At 42.8% G+C, this 17,742-nt stretch overlaps 1 protein-coding gene across 1 annotated transcript in view; it reads right to left on the bottom strand.

The window, feature by feature from the left end:
• Positions 1–17,742, bottom strand: part of VWC2L (von Willebrand factor C domain containing 2 like) — a 78,476-nt gene that overhangs the window by 37,928 nt on the left and 22,806 nt on the right. The window contains exon 2 of the mRNA XM_077830595.1: positions 11,614–11,743. Within this exon, the coding sequence (XP_077686721.1) occupies positions 11,614–11,743 (130 nt within the window). The remainder of the gene's footprint in view (positions 1–11,613; positions 11,744–17,742) is intronic.

Genomic DNA, 17,742 nt, shown 5'->3' with positions numbered 1-17,742 from the left:
TAGGGGAGCTAACCACTAGGGACCCACTCTGCAGCTGATATCAATTGGCTGACTATGCTGATTTCCACCAGCTGAGGACCTGGCCCTGGAAATTCAGCTTTTACTATTTAATTTCAAAGCTATTATAAAATCGGACACAGGGCTGGGTCCTCAGGTGGGGTAAACTGGTGTATTTGCACTGGAGGGAATGGAGCTATGCTAGTATACACCAGCTCAGAGAAAACACAGTTGAAAAAGGTGGCTTCTGTGCTGCGTGTAGTGAATAAAAGTAATTGCCAGTATAACCGATAGGTTTCTGGTTTTAATCACAGTTTTTCCTCCTCCTTTATAATTACTGCTCATCATTTCCTGTAATGCATTTCTTGTTTGTGTGACACCGCTTGAAAAGTAACCAAAAATTCTCTGTCGAACCTTCACTTGCAGTGTTATCAGGGCACAAGAGCCCTGTGCAAATCAACGGCAGCGTGTCAAATAAAGGCAAACTAAATTCTTTCGTTAATTTTTGGCATCTGATGACCTGATCTGTAACCCAGCGAGTATATCTGCAATTACTATGCTGTACTGAACTTGGTAATTTGCCCCACTATCAGCATGCATTCTATTTCTCACTTACTGGGGATTAACAATGAGGCATCAGATCCTGCAGACCTTACTCCTGCCAGCAATCCTTACTCCTGGGAGGGTCCCATCGACTTCAAAGAGGCTGCTCCAATGCCGAACGGCTACCGGTGAGAGTCTGATTTTGCAGGATTGGGCCCTCTGAGAACTAGCAGCCAGGGCTTGCAGGGTAAGAATCTGTATAATCAAACCCATTGATTTAAAAGATCCATTGTGTTCCTCCTGAACTGAAACACTGCAGATTGACGGCAATAGATTTGCTCCACTCTGCTTGGCTACAGAATGAGGAATCAATCAGGGGGATTGCTTGCTCCCAGTTTCTGAGTCTTTTTTTTTTATGCTAAGAGATGAGAGGGGGAAGGAGGGTCATTGCTTTATTCTGCATCACAAGTGAGAAACTAGAAACCTGGTAAATGCCGTGACTTTGGCTAATGAGATTCAGAAATACAGAGGCAATATTAAACAGGAATTCTGAAACTTACATCTCCTGTCATTTTTCATGTGTTTTAATTGGGCAAGATGTAATTAAAGGCACAGTTGCCGTGGCGCATAATAAAAACTCTTTTCCCAAATATATTCTGAGGCTCCAGTCCTGCAAGATGCCCAATCCTGCAAGTACCCTCAGCTCCCACCAGGTATAATGGAAGAGGAGGAGGCCTGACATCTTGCAGGATTGGGCTAGTTAGATAGAAAGCACACTCCTAGCTGCAGCGTAGCTATAACCAGAGAGAACCAAAGCAGGCTGCATCCTAAAACAAAGAGTTAAAACTCACCTTGCCTTACTCTCCGTTGGCTAGCTGCTGACTGACTGCTGAGACCTAGAATTGCCGGCTTCTCTACAGAGCCCCCTAGCCTGCAAACTGGACCAGCAATCTCCCCCGCCCCGCCACACACCACTCACGCTCTTAAAGTGACAGCTTGCAATTCCAACACAGTCCTCAATACACCAGCCTACCATGGTCATATCATAATAAAAGTTACCATTCTTTATGACTTCAGTGAGAGCTTTTCCCAAGCAAGGACTTGGTGAGGCCTGCAGGAAAAGTCTGCAGGCTCCTGGGGAACTGTACACTCCTCCATGGGAAGCCCAAATGAAAACAACATTCCCCTCTTCTTTACCCCATGTTTTTATACGCACATTAGGATGACCAAGCCCAGGCAAGATCTGAATCTTGCCCAGCTTTGCTTAGCACAAGTGTGGAGGAATTCACTACAATCTTGTAAAAGGTTTTCCTCTGATTTTTTTTTTTTTTTTTTTTAAATCAGCCCTCAGTGTGCCAATCTGATTGCACTTTTTGCTGCAGGAACTCAATTACGTGAAAGAGAGGCACCTCAGCATTCTGTTCCGAAAATGACACCTTGACACCGACCACTTATTGGAGAACAGAGCGGATGAAAACACCCACAGGGAGCGGAGGATGATGGGAGCTAACCAAAAGGGCGAGGGGTTGGGCCAATGCTCTAGCACGAAGTCGATGACGATGATGAATTGCAACTGGCATGCCTTTGAGCAGCAATGGTGTGGAATTCCCCATGTTGCCATGTTGGAACTGTCTCTCTTTCCCACCCCGATTTCGTTGTGTGCTTTATTTTCATGTTTTCAGCCTCTCAGGACTGCAATAACTGGTCGGTGTCAAGGTGTCATTTTTGGAACGGAATGCTGAGGAGGCCTCTCTTTCACTTAATTAAATTCCTGCAGCAAAAAGTGCAAATCGCTTGGCATATTAAGAGCTGATGGAAAGAAAAAAATTAAGAGGAAAATTGTCACTTGCACATATACATAGCACAAAGTTAATCACATTCATTCACCTGCAGCAAAGGAGCATCACCTCCACAACTTACTTGCCAATCTTTCCCCAGGGCATGAACAAGTGCTGTTAGAAATTGCGGGTCCCTCTGGCAAACCAGTTTCACAAAGCTCACAAGCTTTCTGCTCTGCCTGGGAGACTATGCTCTTCTTCTGTGAGCATGTCAGGGTTTGGGATGAAAGACGCACCTTAAAAACATGTTTCAAATCCCACTAACCAAGCCAGTGGGAGTTCTGCAAGCTTAAGAACCAAGGATGCTGCTTAAACATATGATAATGTCCAGAACAAGATTACTGGAATGATCTAATTCTAAATGGTGTGTGGGTGGACAAGTGAGAACAAGACAAAAGCCCCAGGTCTGAAATTAGTGACTGCACCAGGGAGTCAGAGTGGATGGAAGGTTGGGGGCAGGAGAAACATGGAGAGAAAACTTCTGAGTGAGTTTTTCATTCTAATTTCTCCCAAACTCACTTAGCTCTAATCTTTAATTCATATTTTTATTCTATTCTCTTTGTGCTAGAAACTCCCTATTTCATGTAAAGGGAGCACCTCAGACATCAATTATTTGACATGTCAATCCCTTTTACACGTTCTCTGTTCTACATATAAGTAGGCACCAATAAGAGGCATTAAACATTCATAAAATTAGAAATACATGAAACCAGCCTCGGCAGCTCTTTTCATACAGCTATGACTAATAATCCAAACCCTGTGGAGGAGCAAAGTAAACCCTTCTGTAATTCTTTCAGAAAGCTTGACCAGTAGAACATCTTTCATAGTTTGCCTCTCAGTCATAGACATTAGATTCAATGGCCAGATCCTTAGCTAGTGTAAATCAGTGTAGGTCCATTCGCTTCAATGGGGCTGCACTGATTTACACCAGTTGAGGATCTGTCCTAGGTCTCTAAGGCAGCCAAATGGTTTGCAGTAGCATAATTGGATACAAACATCATTCATACTCTTCTAAATTACTGTGATGATTTGATTGCCCTGGGAATAATAATGACATGCCTGCTTTCATTTTAGTACCTTCTGAACTGCTCCGGTTCTGTCAGTTTACCTATGCTCCCAACCTGATCTTGATGTACACGGTCCAGAAGTACTGCCCTGGAGATAGGGAGATGCTGGAATCTGAAGACACTTCTCAGTGTAAAGGATTAACAGTGATTCCCAAGTTTTTACACAAAGTTTCAACAAAGTTGTCCCATGGGCTTTTCTCAACCTGTGTTTCTTATCACAGCAAGGAATCCTAGCATATACTGCAGATTTCCCAGATACTCAGTGTCTCTTTTCTGGATCAGTTCTTTGCCTACCATGCTAATCCACACACTTTTGGTTAAAGCGGATCAATAGGTCAAATCCTTAGCTGTTGTAAATTAAAGCGGCTCCATTGACTGCAATTCACACCAGATGAAGATCTGGCCCAGTCTTTCTTCTGGGTTTTACCCATTCATTGCTAACAATAGTTATGGCTGACATATACATAAATGGTTGTTTTCTTCTATGGCTTTAAGTGTATGCAAATGTGCTTCCAGAGTGACTGAAGATTATACCATCCCAGGTAGCACCTTGGACTCAAACACCATAGAAGAGTCAGGGGATACCAATAAGTAAAGGACATTCTCTATCTGTTTCCTTTAGTCTTGCCACAGCCCCAGTGAAAAATTAATTTGCCACCTACTACCTAGCCTTTTAAATGGCATCTCTTTCTGTGTGCCCATAACCTGACCAAATATTTAGCGTCTTCAAGATGTTTAGGCTAGAAGAAAGGGGTTAAGAAGAAGAAAAAGGGCTAATAATAGTTCTGTAACAGGTGTGATCTTCCACCAGACCTCCGAATGCTATTTTGCTTCCTTTACCCCAGAAATTGTATGCTGAACTCTAAAGCAACCTAATTTCCAAAGGTATCTATTCCTAATGTACATTAATTCAGTTCACCTCTTTGGGGGCTGTCACCTTGTTGTGATGAAGGGGCATGTGTGTTCCAATGATCCTCAGAGCTAAGTTGTCAGGAGCTTCATGTTCCTGGTAGGATCTCCCAAGGCGAACAGGTCTGAGGGGAGGTCCCAGGCAAAGCTCCGTCCAATCCCCCAAGTCCTCAATGGTAGATCAGGCAAAAGAGGGTCCTCGGATCTCAACAGCTGTGAAAGTGGATGAAGACTGCAGCAAGCAGAGATCTCCAGTTGTCTCGGACTTTCCCTGCCACTGGGCCACAGACCTCCAACTTGTCATGATCATGTGGTCGCTGTAGGCACACCATCTTCCCCAAATTAAAATAAATCATGTGCAGGCTTCTACCATGGGAAATAACATCTTCCCAACCTTCCAAGCCCTGCAGCAACAGACTAGTGGTTACAGGCACAGGACCCAGACTTGCTGCTGCCGGGGAGAGGCGCTTCTCCCCCAGCCCCGAGCTGCTGCAGTGAGAGAGGGCTGGGCGGAGTCCTCTCTCCCCACTGCAGTCCGGGCAGCCTGCACCCCAAACCCTTCAGCCTCGCTCCCCAACCCTCTGCCCCAGCCCTGAGCCCTCTCCCACACTCCGAACCCCTTGGCCCCACCCTACTACATGCATTTTGTTATGTGCACCAATATGAATGTTATGTGTCACACATCACCTCCATATTGGTGCACATAACAAAATACATTCCGCACATAGTTGTCAAAAATTAGAGGGAACACTGGTCCTGGGCCTGGTTTAGTTCAACATCTTCATTAATGGTCTGGATGATAGGATGGATTGCACTCTCAGCAAGTTTGAAGATGACACTAAGCTGCGGGAGAGGTAGATACGATGGAGGGTAGGGATAGGGTCCAGAGTGACCTAGACAAATTAGAGGATTGGGCCAAAAGAAATCTGATGAGGTTCTACAAGGATAAGTGCGGAGTCCTGCACTTAGGACGGAAGAATCCCATGCACCGCTACAGGCTGGGGGCAGACTGCTTAAGCAGCAGTTCTGCAGAAAAGGACCTGGGGATTACAGTGGATGAGAAGCTGGATATGAGTCAGCTGTGTGCCCTTGTTGCCAAGAAGTCTAACTGCATATTGGGCTGCATTAGTAGGAGTACTGCCAGCAGATTGAGGGAAGTGATTATTTCCCTCTATTCAGCACTGGTGAGGCCACATCTGAGTATTTTGTCCAGTTTTGGCCCCCCCACTATAGAAAGGATGTGGACAAATTGGAGACAGTCCAGCAGAGGGCAACAAAAATGATTAGGGGGCTGGGGCACATGATTTATGAGGAGAGGCTGAGGGAACTGGGCTTATTTAGTCTGCAGAAGAGAAGAGTGATGGGGCTTTTGATAGCAGCCTTTCAACTACCTGAAGGGGGGTTCCAAAGAGGATGGATCTAGGCTGTTTTCAGGGGCGGCAGATGACAGAACAAGGAGCAATGGTCTCAAGTTGCCGTGTGGGAGATCTAGGTTGGATATTAGGAAAAACTATTTCACTAGGAGGGTGGTGAAGCACTGGGATGGGTTACCTAGGGAGGTGGTGGAATCTCCTTCCTTAGAGGTTTTTAAGGTCAGGCTTGACAAAGCCCCTGGCTGGGATGATTTAGTTGGGGTTGGTCCTGCTTTGAGCAGGGTGTTGGATTAGATGACCTCCTGAGGTCTCTTCCAACCCTAATCTTCTATGGTTCTATGATAAATTAATTCAAACTCCAAAATAATGAGTAATGAGCGTATATTCTAAGTAAATTAAGAAAGAAGCTTAGGTGAAATGTGGATTTCTATGCAAGGAAATAAATTGTTATTTACATTAATTTGTGCCCATGTCCTCAAAGATGAGGAAATTTTTAATATTTATAGCCTATTAAAATAAATGTACATAATAACTGTGCCGGATCCTGGCCTCTTTGCCCACATAAAACTCCAGCTGAAATCAATGGGACTCTTCCTCGTACAGAGGAAAGGATCAGACTTTTTATTTTAAAATCTGTATCAACTGTGATAATTTAAAACTTTAATTACAGACGCAGGTGACAGATTGCCTATGAAACATCTTTCTCCTATCCAGTATTTCACCATGAATCTCACCCGTAGTCTATGCAGCTAGTGAATAAGTACAGTTGCCAGAAAGTATTTCATTGTAGATGTGTTAGGTTTCATCTGTTTTGTTGTGTGCAACTAATTACCTTCTTGAGGGTTAGTGGCAACAAAAATTAAATTAAAGTGAAAGCCAGAGCCCAAATCAGAAACGTATAAGGCTTATTTTGCTCATCCCTCCTGAAAATGAAAATGCCAGGGCACAGTCTAATATTTTAGCAACTGCATTAATGTGCATGTAAGTGGGTGAGAAAGCTTTTGCTCTGAAAAGAATTTCACACTTTAGTGAAGAAAAATGTTAACTAGTCTAGGGCTGCGTTTATTGGATTTTTAAATTAATTTCTGTGACATAGGCATGCCACAAAAGCCCCAGTGATGAATTCTTGCTAATGTCAACATTATTTTGGGAAAGAATTTTTAAATAGTGCCCATAATTCATGAGAATAGAGACCTCTGGGAATTTACTGCATAATCTTATTTTGCCCTTTCCTTGTTTTCACTCACAACTACACTTCCCAAACCAGTCTAGATTCTTTTAATTTTAAAATGTATCTGGATTTTTCTTTAGCAGAGCAGTGAATGGGAAGTGGGATGCAAACCTGACGTGGAACTATATCAAGCAGAGCCAATTTAGAGCAGTGGGTAAAGATCACACTGTAGCTAACTCAGAACAGCATAGGAAAAAAACAACCTATCTTGTCTTCCCAGAGGACTATGGTCTATAGCCGAGCTGTTCTCCTTGTTTAACTTTAAAACGTAAGAGCCAAATCCTCAAGTCCTAAGGACTTGGTCCTAGGCAAACAATCCGGTGCATGGGGAAGTTTCTCTCATCTTGTACATTCTTCCCCACGATCCAAAGGCGATAAGAACCCATTTAACTTGGACAGCAGCTTAAATCAGATTAAAAGAATTGGAAGATCATAAACTTAAAAAAAGAAAAAAACGAATGCACTCTGTGCCAGAGTGTATTCAAGAGGATTCAAGCCATCATAAAGAGCAACCTCCCAATTATCCTTAGGAAAGAGCTTTAAAGTATGTCCATCCACTGATAATGAGCTCTGGCTCTGAGACTGGGTCCCTTACCCACAAATCCAAGCACCACTCGCCAACTTCAAGACAGGCCTTTGGTGAGAGTAACAATGGAAGTTGTGTTAGGTGACAAGAAGCAAACAAGGGGACAGACCAATTTCACAGTACGACGGGCTGATTGGGAGACAATTGGCTGGATGCTCAGTTGTATCCAAGGGTGCGTCTCCTGAACAACACTAGCTGCAGTTCTGACCCATAATTAGCAACAAGTAGTGGTGAAAAAGGTGGGTAGCGTCTCATGCTGGATGTTAGAGATGGAAGGGTCCAAGAGCACGTGACAAAATACAAGATGAGAAATAACAACACACTCTCATGTGCAGAAAGACCTAGGCGAAAAAGCTCAGGGGACATCTTAGTGGGAATTTGCTTATATAGGCTGCTGCTCTTGCTTCAGTGTGAAATGAGCGGACAGTTTTCTTGTTGAGATAAAGTAAAGCCCATGGGGCAGGAGGGACATCACAGACCAGGACGGTCTCGAGCTTGATTTAAATAATAACAGGCAAGTTTAAGATCATGTGGAGACAAAAGTTCACAATAGTTGACAGACTTTTATCTGGAAAAGTCAAAATGACCATAAAGAACAACTTGGGGCAATAATTTTGTATTCTGTCACTCCTGGAGAACTTGAAATCCAGTAACCTTCCATCATTAGTCAAAAACCCTGTACAGTACCTGGAGCCATCACCCTTAAAATGTACTGTGACAATTTGGACAATGGGACATGAAAGAAGGAATGTTTCCTCCCAAATTTTAGCCTTGCAATGAACTCTGCCTACTGTATGTGCAACTCAATTAAGCTGCCTGATATAACAAGCTTTGCAGTCACTCCACTGAATTTTTCAAAGCACAGGATAACAGTTCTATTTCTTTGGACAATTAGGAGTAAATTTCCAGACCCGCTTGTTCAGGATGCAGGGGAAAGGAATTGATATTGGCTGCTTATGAATCTTCAGGTCAGGTAGGGTAGAGTCAACACATTTCTGCATTAACCTTCCTTCTGCACAGCGCTTCTGCCCTTGGCAACACATAATTAAGACAGGCATGAAAATCATTCTCAATGTATCAAAAGGAAATTATTCTCCAGTTAATGACAGCAACAGTTACCCATACAAGCAAGCTACACTGCTTACAAAAGAAAGCACAGCAAAGGACATGGGGCTCTAGCTTAACCAACAATAATGGCCTTTCGAGCTAAATTCATAAGGAATAACTTTTCAAATGAGAATGTGCATTGCACACTGCTCTGCAGATTTAATCATATCCCCAAATCTCTTTCATTTGCCTTTATAGAACAATAACCAGACAAGCAGTAAGACTGAGCCGAAATCTTTTGATCACAACATATCTTTCCACTGAAATAGTTTTCTTTAATGGAAAACAAAAGCTGTAGGGTGGGGGAAAAAATTGTATCACTCTGTTAAGGGAGATTGTCAAACAGAATGATCCATGAGCGTATTTGTGAAACTTATCTTTAATTGACTGTGTGCAGTGGAGTTTTCAGAAATAAAAGCTTGGTCTGAACATGGGTAGCTGGCTTCTTCTGGAAAGTGATGCAAAACCTCCTTTTAGCATATGTCAGAGGGCTTCGGAGGGTGATGTGACCCATTCGATATCTTTCTATGCTTTTGCAATCAAGGTACCAAGGATTTCACAGAGCCATAGATTCCAAGGTCAGAAGGGACCATTATGATTATCTAACCTGACCTCCTGTAGATTACAGATCATAGAACTTCCTCAAAATTATTCCTAGAGCAGATCTCTTAGAAAAACATCCAGTCTTGATTTAAAAACAGTTAGCGATGGAGAATCCACCTTGACCCTTGGTAAACTGTTTCCATGGTTAATTACATGTTACACCTTTCTCTGCTAGACTGAAGAGCCCACTATTAAATATTTATTCCGCATGTAGGTAGTTATGGACTGAAATCATGTCACCCTTGAACCGTTTTGTTAAGCTAAATAGATTGAGCTCCTAGAGTCAGTCACTGTAAGGCATGTTTTCTAATCCTTTTATCATTCTCATGGCCTTTCTCGGAACCCTCCCCAATTTATCAACATCTGTCTTGAATGGTGGGCACCAGAACTGGACACAGGATTCCAGCAGCCATCACTCCAGTGCCAAATACAGAGGTAAAATAAGTTCTCTGCTCATACTTGAGATTCCCCTGTTTATGCATCCAAGGATTACATTAGCCCTTTTGGCCACAACATTGCACGGGGAGCTCGTGTTCAGCTGATTATCCATCCCAATCCCCAAACATTTTCAGAGTCCCTGGATCCCAGGATACAGTCCCCCAAGATGAGAGGTCAACTATCAAGATGCCAGTAGAAACAATAATGCCAAACAGGAATGCTCATCATGTTTCCTATAATAACAAAGAGGTGACATGGACAGACAGATAACTGGTGAGCCTTAATCTCCCATATTTCTTCCCCACCATCCTCCCTTGCCTCAGAAACCCACCGTCCTTAACAGACCTGGGCTCTTGATCTTAAATGGCTTGGGGGTGAGTATAATAATCATACCTAGCTCTAACAAAGCACTCTTCATCAGTAGATCTCAACGTACTTTGCAAAGGAGGTCAGGATCATTATCCCATTCCACATAGTGGGAAGCTGAAGCACAGGGAGATGAAGTGATTTGCCCAAGGTCAAAAAATTGGTTTTGGTAAAAAGTTTTGCATTTCCAAATTCCATTTCTGGTAACATTTTTCAGTTTTGGTGAAAACAAATCTACCAAAAATCTACCAAACCATTTTACTGAAAATATTTTGTTTTTAGTTTTGGCGGGGAGGGGGCTTGGTTAGAGGGGGAGGTGTCAAAAGACTAGAACATTTTATTGACGTTGACATTTTTGTGCAAACATTTTCATTTTTGACCAAAAGCCACAATGAAAACATTTCAGACAACTCTAGAGATGTGTAAGGAGTGGAAGTTACACATTGATAAGAAGACATAGACATGAACAGCAGGGAGTTTGAGAGTATTACTGAGCCTATGATCTTACTGAGTATAAGCTGGTGTAACTCCCATGTGAAGTGGGCTAGAAGAAAGTGTAAGTTACACCTGCTTAGACTCACCTCTGAATTTATCCCAATGCATGACTAAAGAGAATGTCTCAAGGGGTGAGATGTGGCAAGGATAGACTGAGTGCCACTGTAGATGCTATTTAGGTAAGTACTAGCAGAAACGAATGGAGACAAATAATACCATAGAAAGGACCTGAATTACAGTTAGCCTAAGGTTAAGGCTCCGTTCCCTTCCATTCTCCAGTGAACGCATACAGCTACGAAGTGGGGCTTTACAAAACAAGGATCTGAGTGGCTGATTCTGACTAGATGGTGTAATGACTCCCTAAAAATGCCCATAGGCATAACTCACTGGATGAAGTCATAATGACAGTCATGTTACCGCAGTGGTTAAAGATGCTTTGTATCCTGACATAGGCTCCCCGCTTTGTGTGCTGTTGTTATGGTGATATTATGGCACAAGTAGTGCACTGGGTCTCTGTCAATGGAAAATAAATGCTTGCACCAAAAACGCTGACCAGTGGCAAATAATAACTTAAATCATCGAGGGCCCAACCCCGCTTTCACCAAAACCAGTGGGAGTTTTGCTACTGACTTCAATGAGAGCAAGAGCAGCCTATTGATCTTAGATAAATGTTGACCCCTGTCATCTCAATCTAGAGCCAAATGCTGCTCCCCTTACTCATGTAAATAGTCCAACTGACTTCAAGTGGGACTAAGTGTGGGAGCAAGGTAAGCAGGAATTAGCCTTTGGACAGCTGAAATTCTCACCTTGATTGATCCTCACTAGTTTTAGGACACATCCTTGCTCGGGTGAACAATCCCATTGAGATGACTCATGTGAGTAAGAGTGTCCTTGAGTTGCATTGATGGAAGTTGATAACGAAAGCACACACACAATGAGAAGGAACAAACATCGACCTTTGCCAGGCAAAGTAGTTTCTGGGCTGCATGTAGGTAATCAAAAAATCTTTATAGAATTTTGCTGTTATGTCTTCTTTAAAGCTAATACAGTACATTCTTACCATTTTTGCAGACAGGACAACACTGTTCTGGTTCATAGACTGGGTTGACACATTCAGGAACTGCGCAGTCTGCTACAAGACAGTGAACTTCATTGCTGGGCTCACAACGACACCATTCACATGGAGAGGGCTAGGAACAAATCTAAAATTAGCCCATTTCCTCCTGCAGCTCAAACATTTGTAACATTTATATGTTGCCATAAGACAAAACATCTACGTTTAATACGACTTCACTGCATTCATTCATCATGTGCAACACAAATTAGCCTGTAGGACAAAATAGTAAACTCTGAAATATTTTTAAAAGTGCTAAGGAGAATGCTCAGAATTATATATTTTTTAAGGACCATGTTTGTACTTTGTCCATTGTCACACTTACCTCTCTATTATAAAAGGACCCAGAACAGGTCAGCGGGTCTAAAGCAAGTCACCAGTTTGGCTTTTGTTTGAAGGCACATGAATGCATTGCACAGATCGTGTTCCATTGCTCATCTGTTGTCTTTTTGTGAGTAAGTCTGGTGTTAAGAGTTATAAGAGCAGAATTCTAGTAAACCTCAGCTCCGTGGCTGTTCTTGGGAAGGGGGCAGAAGGACTACATGATGTTCAAATGCACATTCATGTCATGTGTAAACTCACAGTTGCAAACCAACCTAATGCCCTGAGTGTGTTGCTGCCGGATCAGCTGGCTCAAAAGCTGGAAACTTCACAGTGTTGCAGCCTCGGGTTAGAAGAGTGGATACGTTTTTCGGAATCAAGAAGAATTTCTGTTGCTTTTCTTATAGGGCAGGGATTGTATTTTTGTTCTGTGTTTGCACAGTGCCTAGCACAAGAGAGCCCCGATTGGGCCCCCCAAAGCACCACCACAATATAAATAATAAATAATAATAATAATTTAATTTTCTAGCCCCACCCTGAAGAAGATATTTAAGCATATGCCCAAGATGAAGCTCTGAGTAATACCACTGAAGTCAATGAGTCACTTGGGAACCAACTGAACTGGTTACATTTTAGGACTGCCAGTCTAAAGGGTGTGCCTTGAACATGGTAGAGAGAGTTGTCTTCATCTCACTTGCCTTCCCTTTTAATGGGGAGTTGAAGAAATATTTTAAAAAATAGAAAAGTCACTGTTTCAGGTCTCCAAAACAACAAGTGTGTGCATGCAGGTGAGACAGACATACACACACATACAGAAAAGGAGGGCAATTGAAGAATTAGTGCCTGGCAGGCTGGTGTGTGAAATCTCTAGCAATCGAGCATGCCGTGCACCAAGTGTTCGTGTGGGCCATGCTGCTGCACACTCGAAAATCCATCGTGAACTTTGATCTACTCTAGCTTGAAACAGCATAGCACACGAGGGAACTTCCAGTGAGTGGGAGCAGGGGCCACACAATCAGCTCGTGTGCCCCACGCTAGAGTGCTGATGTTACAGCCCAGCATGCCACGCACTAATGCTCCATCCAGCTATGCCCTTAGACAGACTGGAGAGAGGGAGTGGGACTAGGGGTGGGGAAGAGAAATAAAAACGACTAAATTAAGCGCATGTGAAAACCAAATCACTAGAAAATCATTTTATTCGATTACCTGTCAGACACTGAATTCGGGCCTCTTCTGAAACAGCTGATCCCCTCACTAGCAGCTAAACTAATGGGTGGAGGGTACTGGTGCAAACTCTTCCTTCCATCACATAAGGCGAAAGCTGTAATAATGCCATTGAATCCAACGGAATTCCTCCAAATTAAATGAGAGCAGAACGCCGATGAAATGTTTCAGATCATGGTGACGTCTCTCACCAATTCGTACAAGACATACAGAACACCCTGAGTTCTGGTCTTGGCAGGTAAAAAGCTTTTCTGTTCACCTCGAAGGGGCTCCATATGTCTTGAATCAAATCATTTGTGCCCAGGGAATTCATTTCCACCCTAAAATGGACTAATTAAAGCATCCCTCGCTTTGTCTGAACGTCTGCAACCTGTAATCCCCATCAACTCTCATTACTAGTGGCTCTGGCAAATTAGATAAAATCAGCACATCCTGAGTTAGGGAAGCAGTCTGTGGAGGTGGAAATCTTCTGTCTAATTATCTGCCCTCATTCCACTCTGCTTTGATTTCTATCTGCAGCACCAGGAAGCTCAATTCCTTTTACCTGCTTTTCTTATTCAAGTCTATTTAATAACAATAAAAACAACACAGAAGAAACCCAAACTACTAGCCCAGGGATCAATAAGAAAATTGCTGTCTTGTTTTTCCCCAATTTAACCAATAGTTATATGGAATAGTCCAGCTCGATCTTCTGCTATATTGAGACCTTCATTAACACCTCCTGGAGAATGTCTCCCGGCCACAAAGTTACACTGGTTTCTGTGATGCTGAGCTGCTAGCCCTGCAAGCTATTCTACTGCATATGACTGAGATTGAAGTGCATCAGCAGATGTAGGAGATGCCCCTAAATGACTCTGCACTGAGTAAATGAGACATGACATGTATATCTTTTGCTTCCATGTTGTTAGCGTTACCTGAAAATGACACTGTAATAAAAGGTGATGTTATTTGACACTGGAAGCAGCTGTTGGGATGGGAGACCTTTACTGAGTTATAAGATGGAAAGAACTCTTCAGCTTTTCAGAGGATGAACATTCTGCAGAAGATAAGAGAATATTCAACTTATGTCACCCCCCTCTTTGAATTTCTCTACCAGCTTTCTATTTCCCACCACATCAAGTTCAACCTACTCGTTCTTGCCTTCACACCCATGCTTAACCTTGCCCCTTTATACTCATTAGTCTCTTATTGCAGCACCCACACATTCCCTCGCGTCCACCAATGATGCCAAGCTTGCTGACTACAAATGCCTCAATGCTTTCTTCAGCATCTCACCTTATACAGGGAACACCCTTCCGGAGTTGCTCTGTAAAGCCGCTCCCATCTTTAAGGATCTGATCCAAAGCATAGTGAAATCAAAAGGATTCTTTTTTCTGACATGAATGGGCTTTGGCTCAGAGCCTTAAATTCCTCCTAGAGACACACTTCTTCTGGGATGCCTACAGGAAACTAACTGACTGAGGAGTCTGTTATTTATCTCATGAATGAACTGCTCTTCTGTACAGAGAGATGAGTCAAGTGTTGGGAGGAAAGGCACTGAAACTGAAGCTGGGAATTAGTGCAGGAATTGGGATTCATATGAGGCACCTCCAGGTCTTTTTCTGACTTCTCTATCCAGCCCATCTGTTCTTATTTTCCTCCAGGCATCAGCTACTCTTCTACTGACCCTACTGAAGTTCTCTTCCAGATGCTGCTGCTTTGTTTGCTTTTTATTCCTATGCAAATATCATACATGGTGAGCGCTCTCTATAGTGTGCCGTGCGAAACTCAGACAGTTTTCAGCAGCACCAGGGTTGGGATTTAAAGGTGTGTCACTCATGGAGCATGGCACCGTGGTAAACAGTTTGTAAATTTGCAACCGGTGAAATTCAAAGGGGATGTTCTCCTGTCCTTATTGAAAACCAGTGATGGGAATGTTTGCTAACGCCTGACATACAAAAAGAGCATTCAGTCATGACACTTACTTTTAGACAGAGCAAATAGACTAACCAGAATCTTTTAGAGCTGATACTTTACTAAAAACTCTGAGGAGATCAATGAATTCAGATGAGTAAAGGGTTATGTATGGTACAAGATTTTAGGCAAGATTTTTGACACTATCCTTCTGAACAAGAACAATGTCTTATAAGAGGTCTTTAGGAAAGCATTTTTTTAACAAGACTTTTCAAGAACCAACCCATGTGCGTGTGTGTTAGGACTCGTCTCATTAACAATCCAACCAAAAGAAGGACCATGATTCATGTCCATATGTATATAATACATATGCACACGCTTATGGCAATATCACTTTGATAATATTTTTCAACAGAAATTCTGAACAATATGATGGGTCAAATTCTCTACCCCTTTTGCAGGATCTCCAATTAACATCCAGGTATACTAAATTAGAACCCCAGTGAGCGATGTCGGTATAGATTTTCATGTTGTCATTTCCATCAAAGCTCAGGGGAGCTGGTGAAATAATGTAGTGCTTTCATTTTCTAGGGCACTGATTCCAACTCTAGCCAAGGCAGTATGGCGCAAATGTGGCCATCATCTGACTATTGTTCAGAGGCCTTTAAGAACTGAGTTGGTGGATCCAAGTCCGGTGCCTTTCTCACCATCAGTACTGACAATGTTTTAGCTCCCCTGTGGGCAGTCTCAGCAAAGAGGCCATTCTCCGAAAAATCATAGTTCAACTATCATCTTCTTCCTAGAAGTGGATCCCTCCAGCACAGTGGTCGGGCTAGAAGATGTAAGTCTCTTGTCTTGGCAAGTGGTGGACATCTACAGCCACTTTTTAGAAAAGAAAATTAAAAATTGGGATAGAGAATACACACAGCGAAATAAGCATTTTATGTGCAAGGGAGGAGATAAGGATAAATCTGACAGATGTTATAAACCATACCAAGAAGACAACAAAGAGAAAGGAGAGATAAGGATTCAAGACGAAAAAATAATGATCCTTCCCCAAGATGATGATGATGATGATGATATTTATTTATTTTGCGGGAGAATGTGAAAACCTGTTGGGATTCAAAACCCAATATCCCAGTTCAACGCTCTACATTTGGGTGTCGGTTGGGCATGTTTCCCTGATCTAGTCTGGATGCAGCCAAAGATGGTGGCAAACCTATGACAATAACTGATCTCAAAAGACTTTGGACATTTTTGTCTAAACCTCGCCAGAAGCATTTACAAGAGCTTGGCATTGCTCAGTCTGAACCCTAGACTGGCCTAGACCCTGAATTCTAGAGTGAATCTAATCTAGATATCACCATCACCTCTTTGGTCACTGACTAGCTGCCTAAGCTATCTGCCTATTCCCCAAAACTATGCTGAATACTTGTCTTTACCATGTAGGTTTGCTCTTCAATTGTCTATCACTGGGTATTAAAAATTCTTACTAAAGCATGGAGCAAATATCTGTAAAATAAATATTATATAGTGGCCTCCCTTACAAGTTCTTCAGTTGCCTTAGATGAGTAGCTCTGTGTCTATTTCTCAATCAATTTTAGGTACTTCTAAGCAAACCTAGTTAGAGTGGTAGATAGGCAGTTATCTAAGACCACTGAAGAATTTTCAAGGTGACGAATGATATTTTTTCTTTACCTGTTTGTTCCATCCTTCAGCGAGATTTTCTCTATTCTCTGCCCCCCCCCCAGTTAATACTGTCACAATTAACTAGGAGGCTAACTGCAGCTCTGGCCCTGCCTGGTCTCTCTGAGAGCAGCCCCTCTCAAGTCTTGGGCCTCTAGCCATGACCCGTCTGTCATGGTGGAATTATTTGATTCTCCCCGTCTCAGACCCAGGCTGTGGGCTGCAGTCCCCTGAGATCAATTGTGGTTACTGCAGCAGGCTTGAGCTGGGTTCAGTACCTGCAGTTCATTTCCCCGAAGGGCAATGACAGTGGTAACTGGTAACCCAACAGCCCTCTTAAAGCCACATATAATTGATTTAGCACAAAAGCATTTCGGAGACAACAGATCTTAAAAAGAATAAAACAGTCTATATGCAGGCCTGCTTCTCCCTCAGGCTTACATTCCCCTGGACATGGAGAAACACTAGCTCTTTTAGAATCAGACTCCTCTCCAGAGCCTTCCTCTTTGTCAACAGGTCCCCAGATAATCCCTAACTATTCACCTCCACCCCTCTCCACCACTCCTTTCCTGAGAAAGGCTTTTTAACTGTTTGTCATTATTTTGATCTCTGGGCTGCCACCCTGACAAAACAAGGCTTGCATCTTCACTGGAGACAAGATACAAGATCCTCAAAGCTAAGTGCTTCTCCCATTGTCCTGTTTCAGAGTAACAGCCGTGTTAGTCTGTATCCGCAAAAAGAAAAGGAGTACTTGTGGCACCTTAGAGACTAACCAATTTATTTGAGCATGAGCTTTCGTGAGCTACAGCTCACTTCATCGGATGCATACCGTGGAAACTGCAGCAGACATTATATACACACAGAGATCATGAAACAATACCTCCTCCCACCCCACTGTATTGCTGGTAATAGCTTATCTAAAGTGATCATCAAGTTGGGCCATTTCAAGCA

The sequence above is a fragment of the Eretmochelys imbricata genome, chromosome 11, assembly GCF_965152235.1.
Source record: "Eretmochelys imbricata isolate rEreImb1 chromosome 11, rEreImb1.hap1, whole genome shotgun sequence".
NCBI classification, from domain to species: Eukaryota; Metazoa; Chordata; order Testudines; family Cheloniidae; genus Eretmochelys; species Eretmochelys imbricata.
This window is presented reverse-complemented; position numbering and strand designations above follow the sequence as displayed.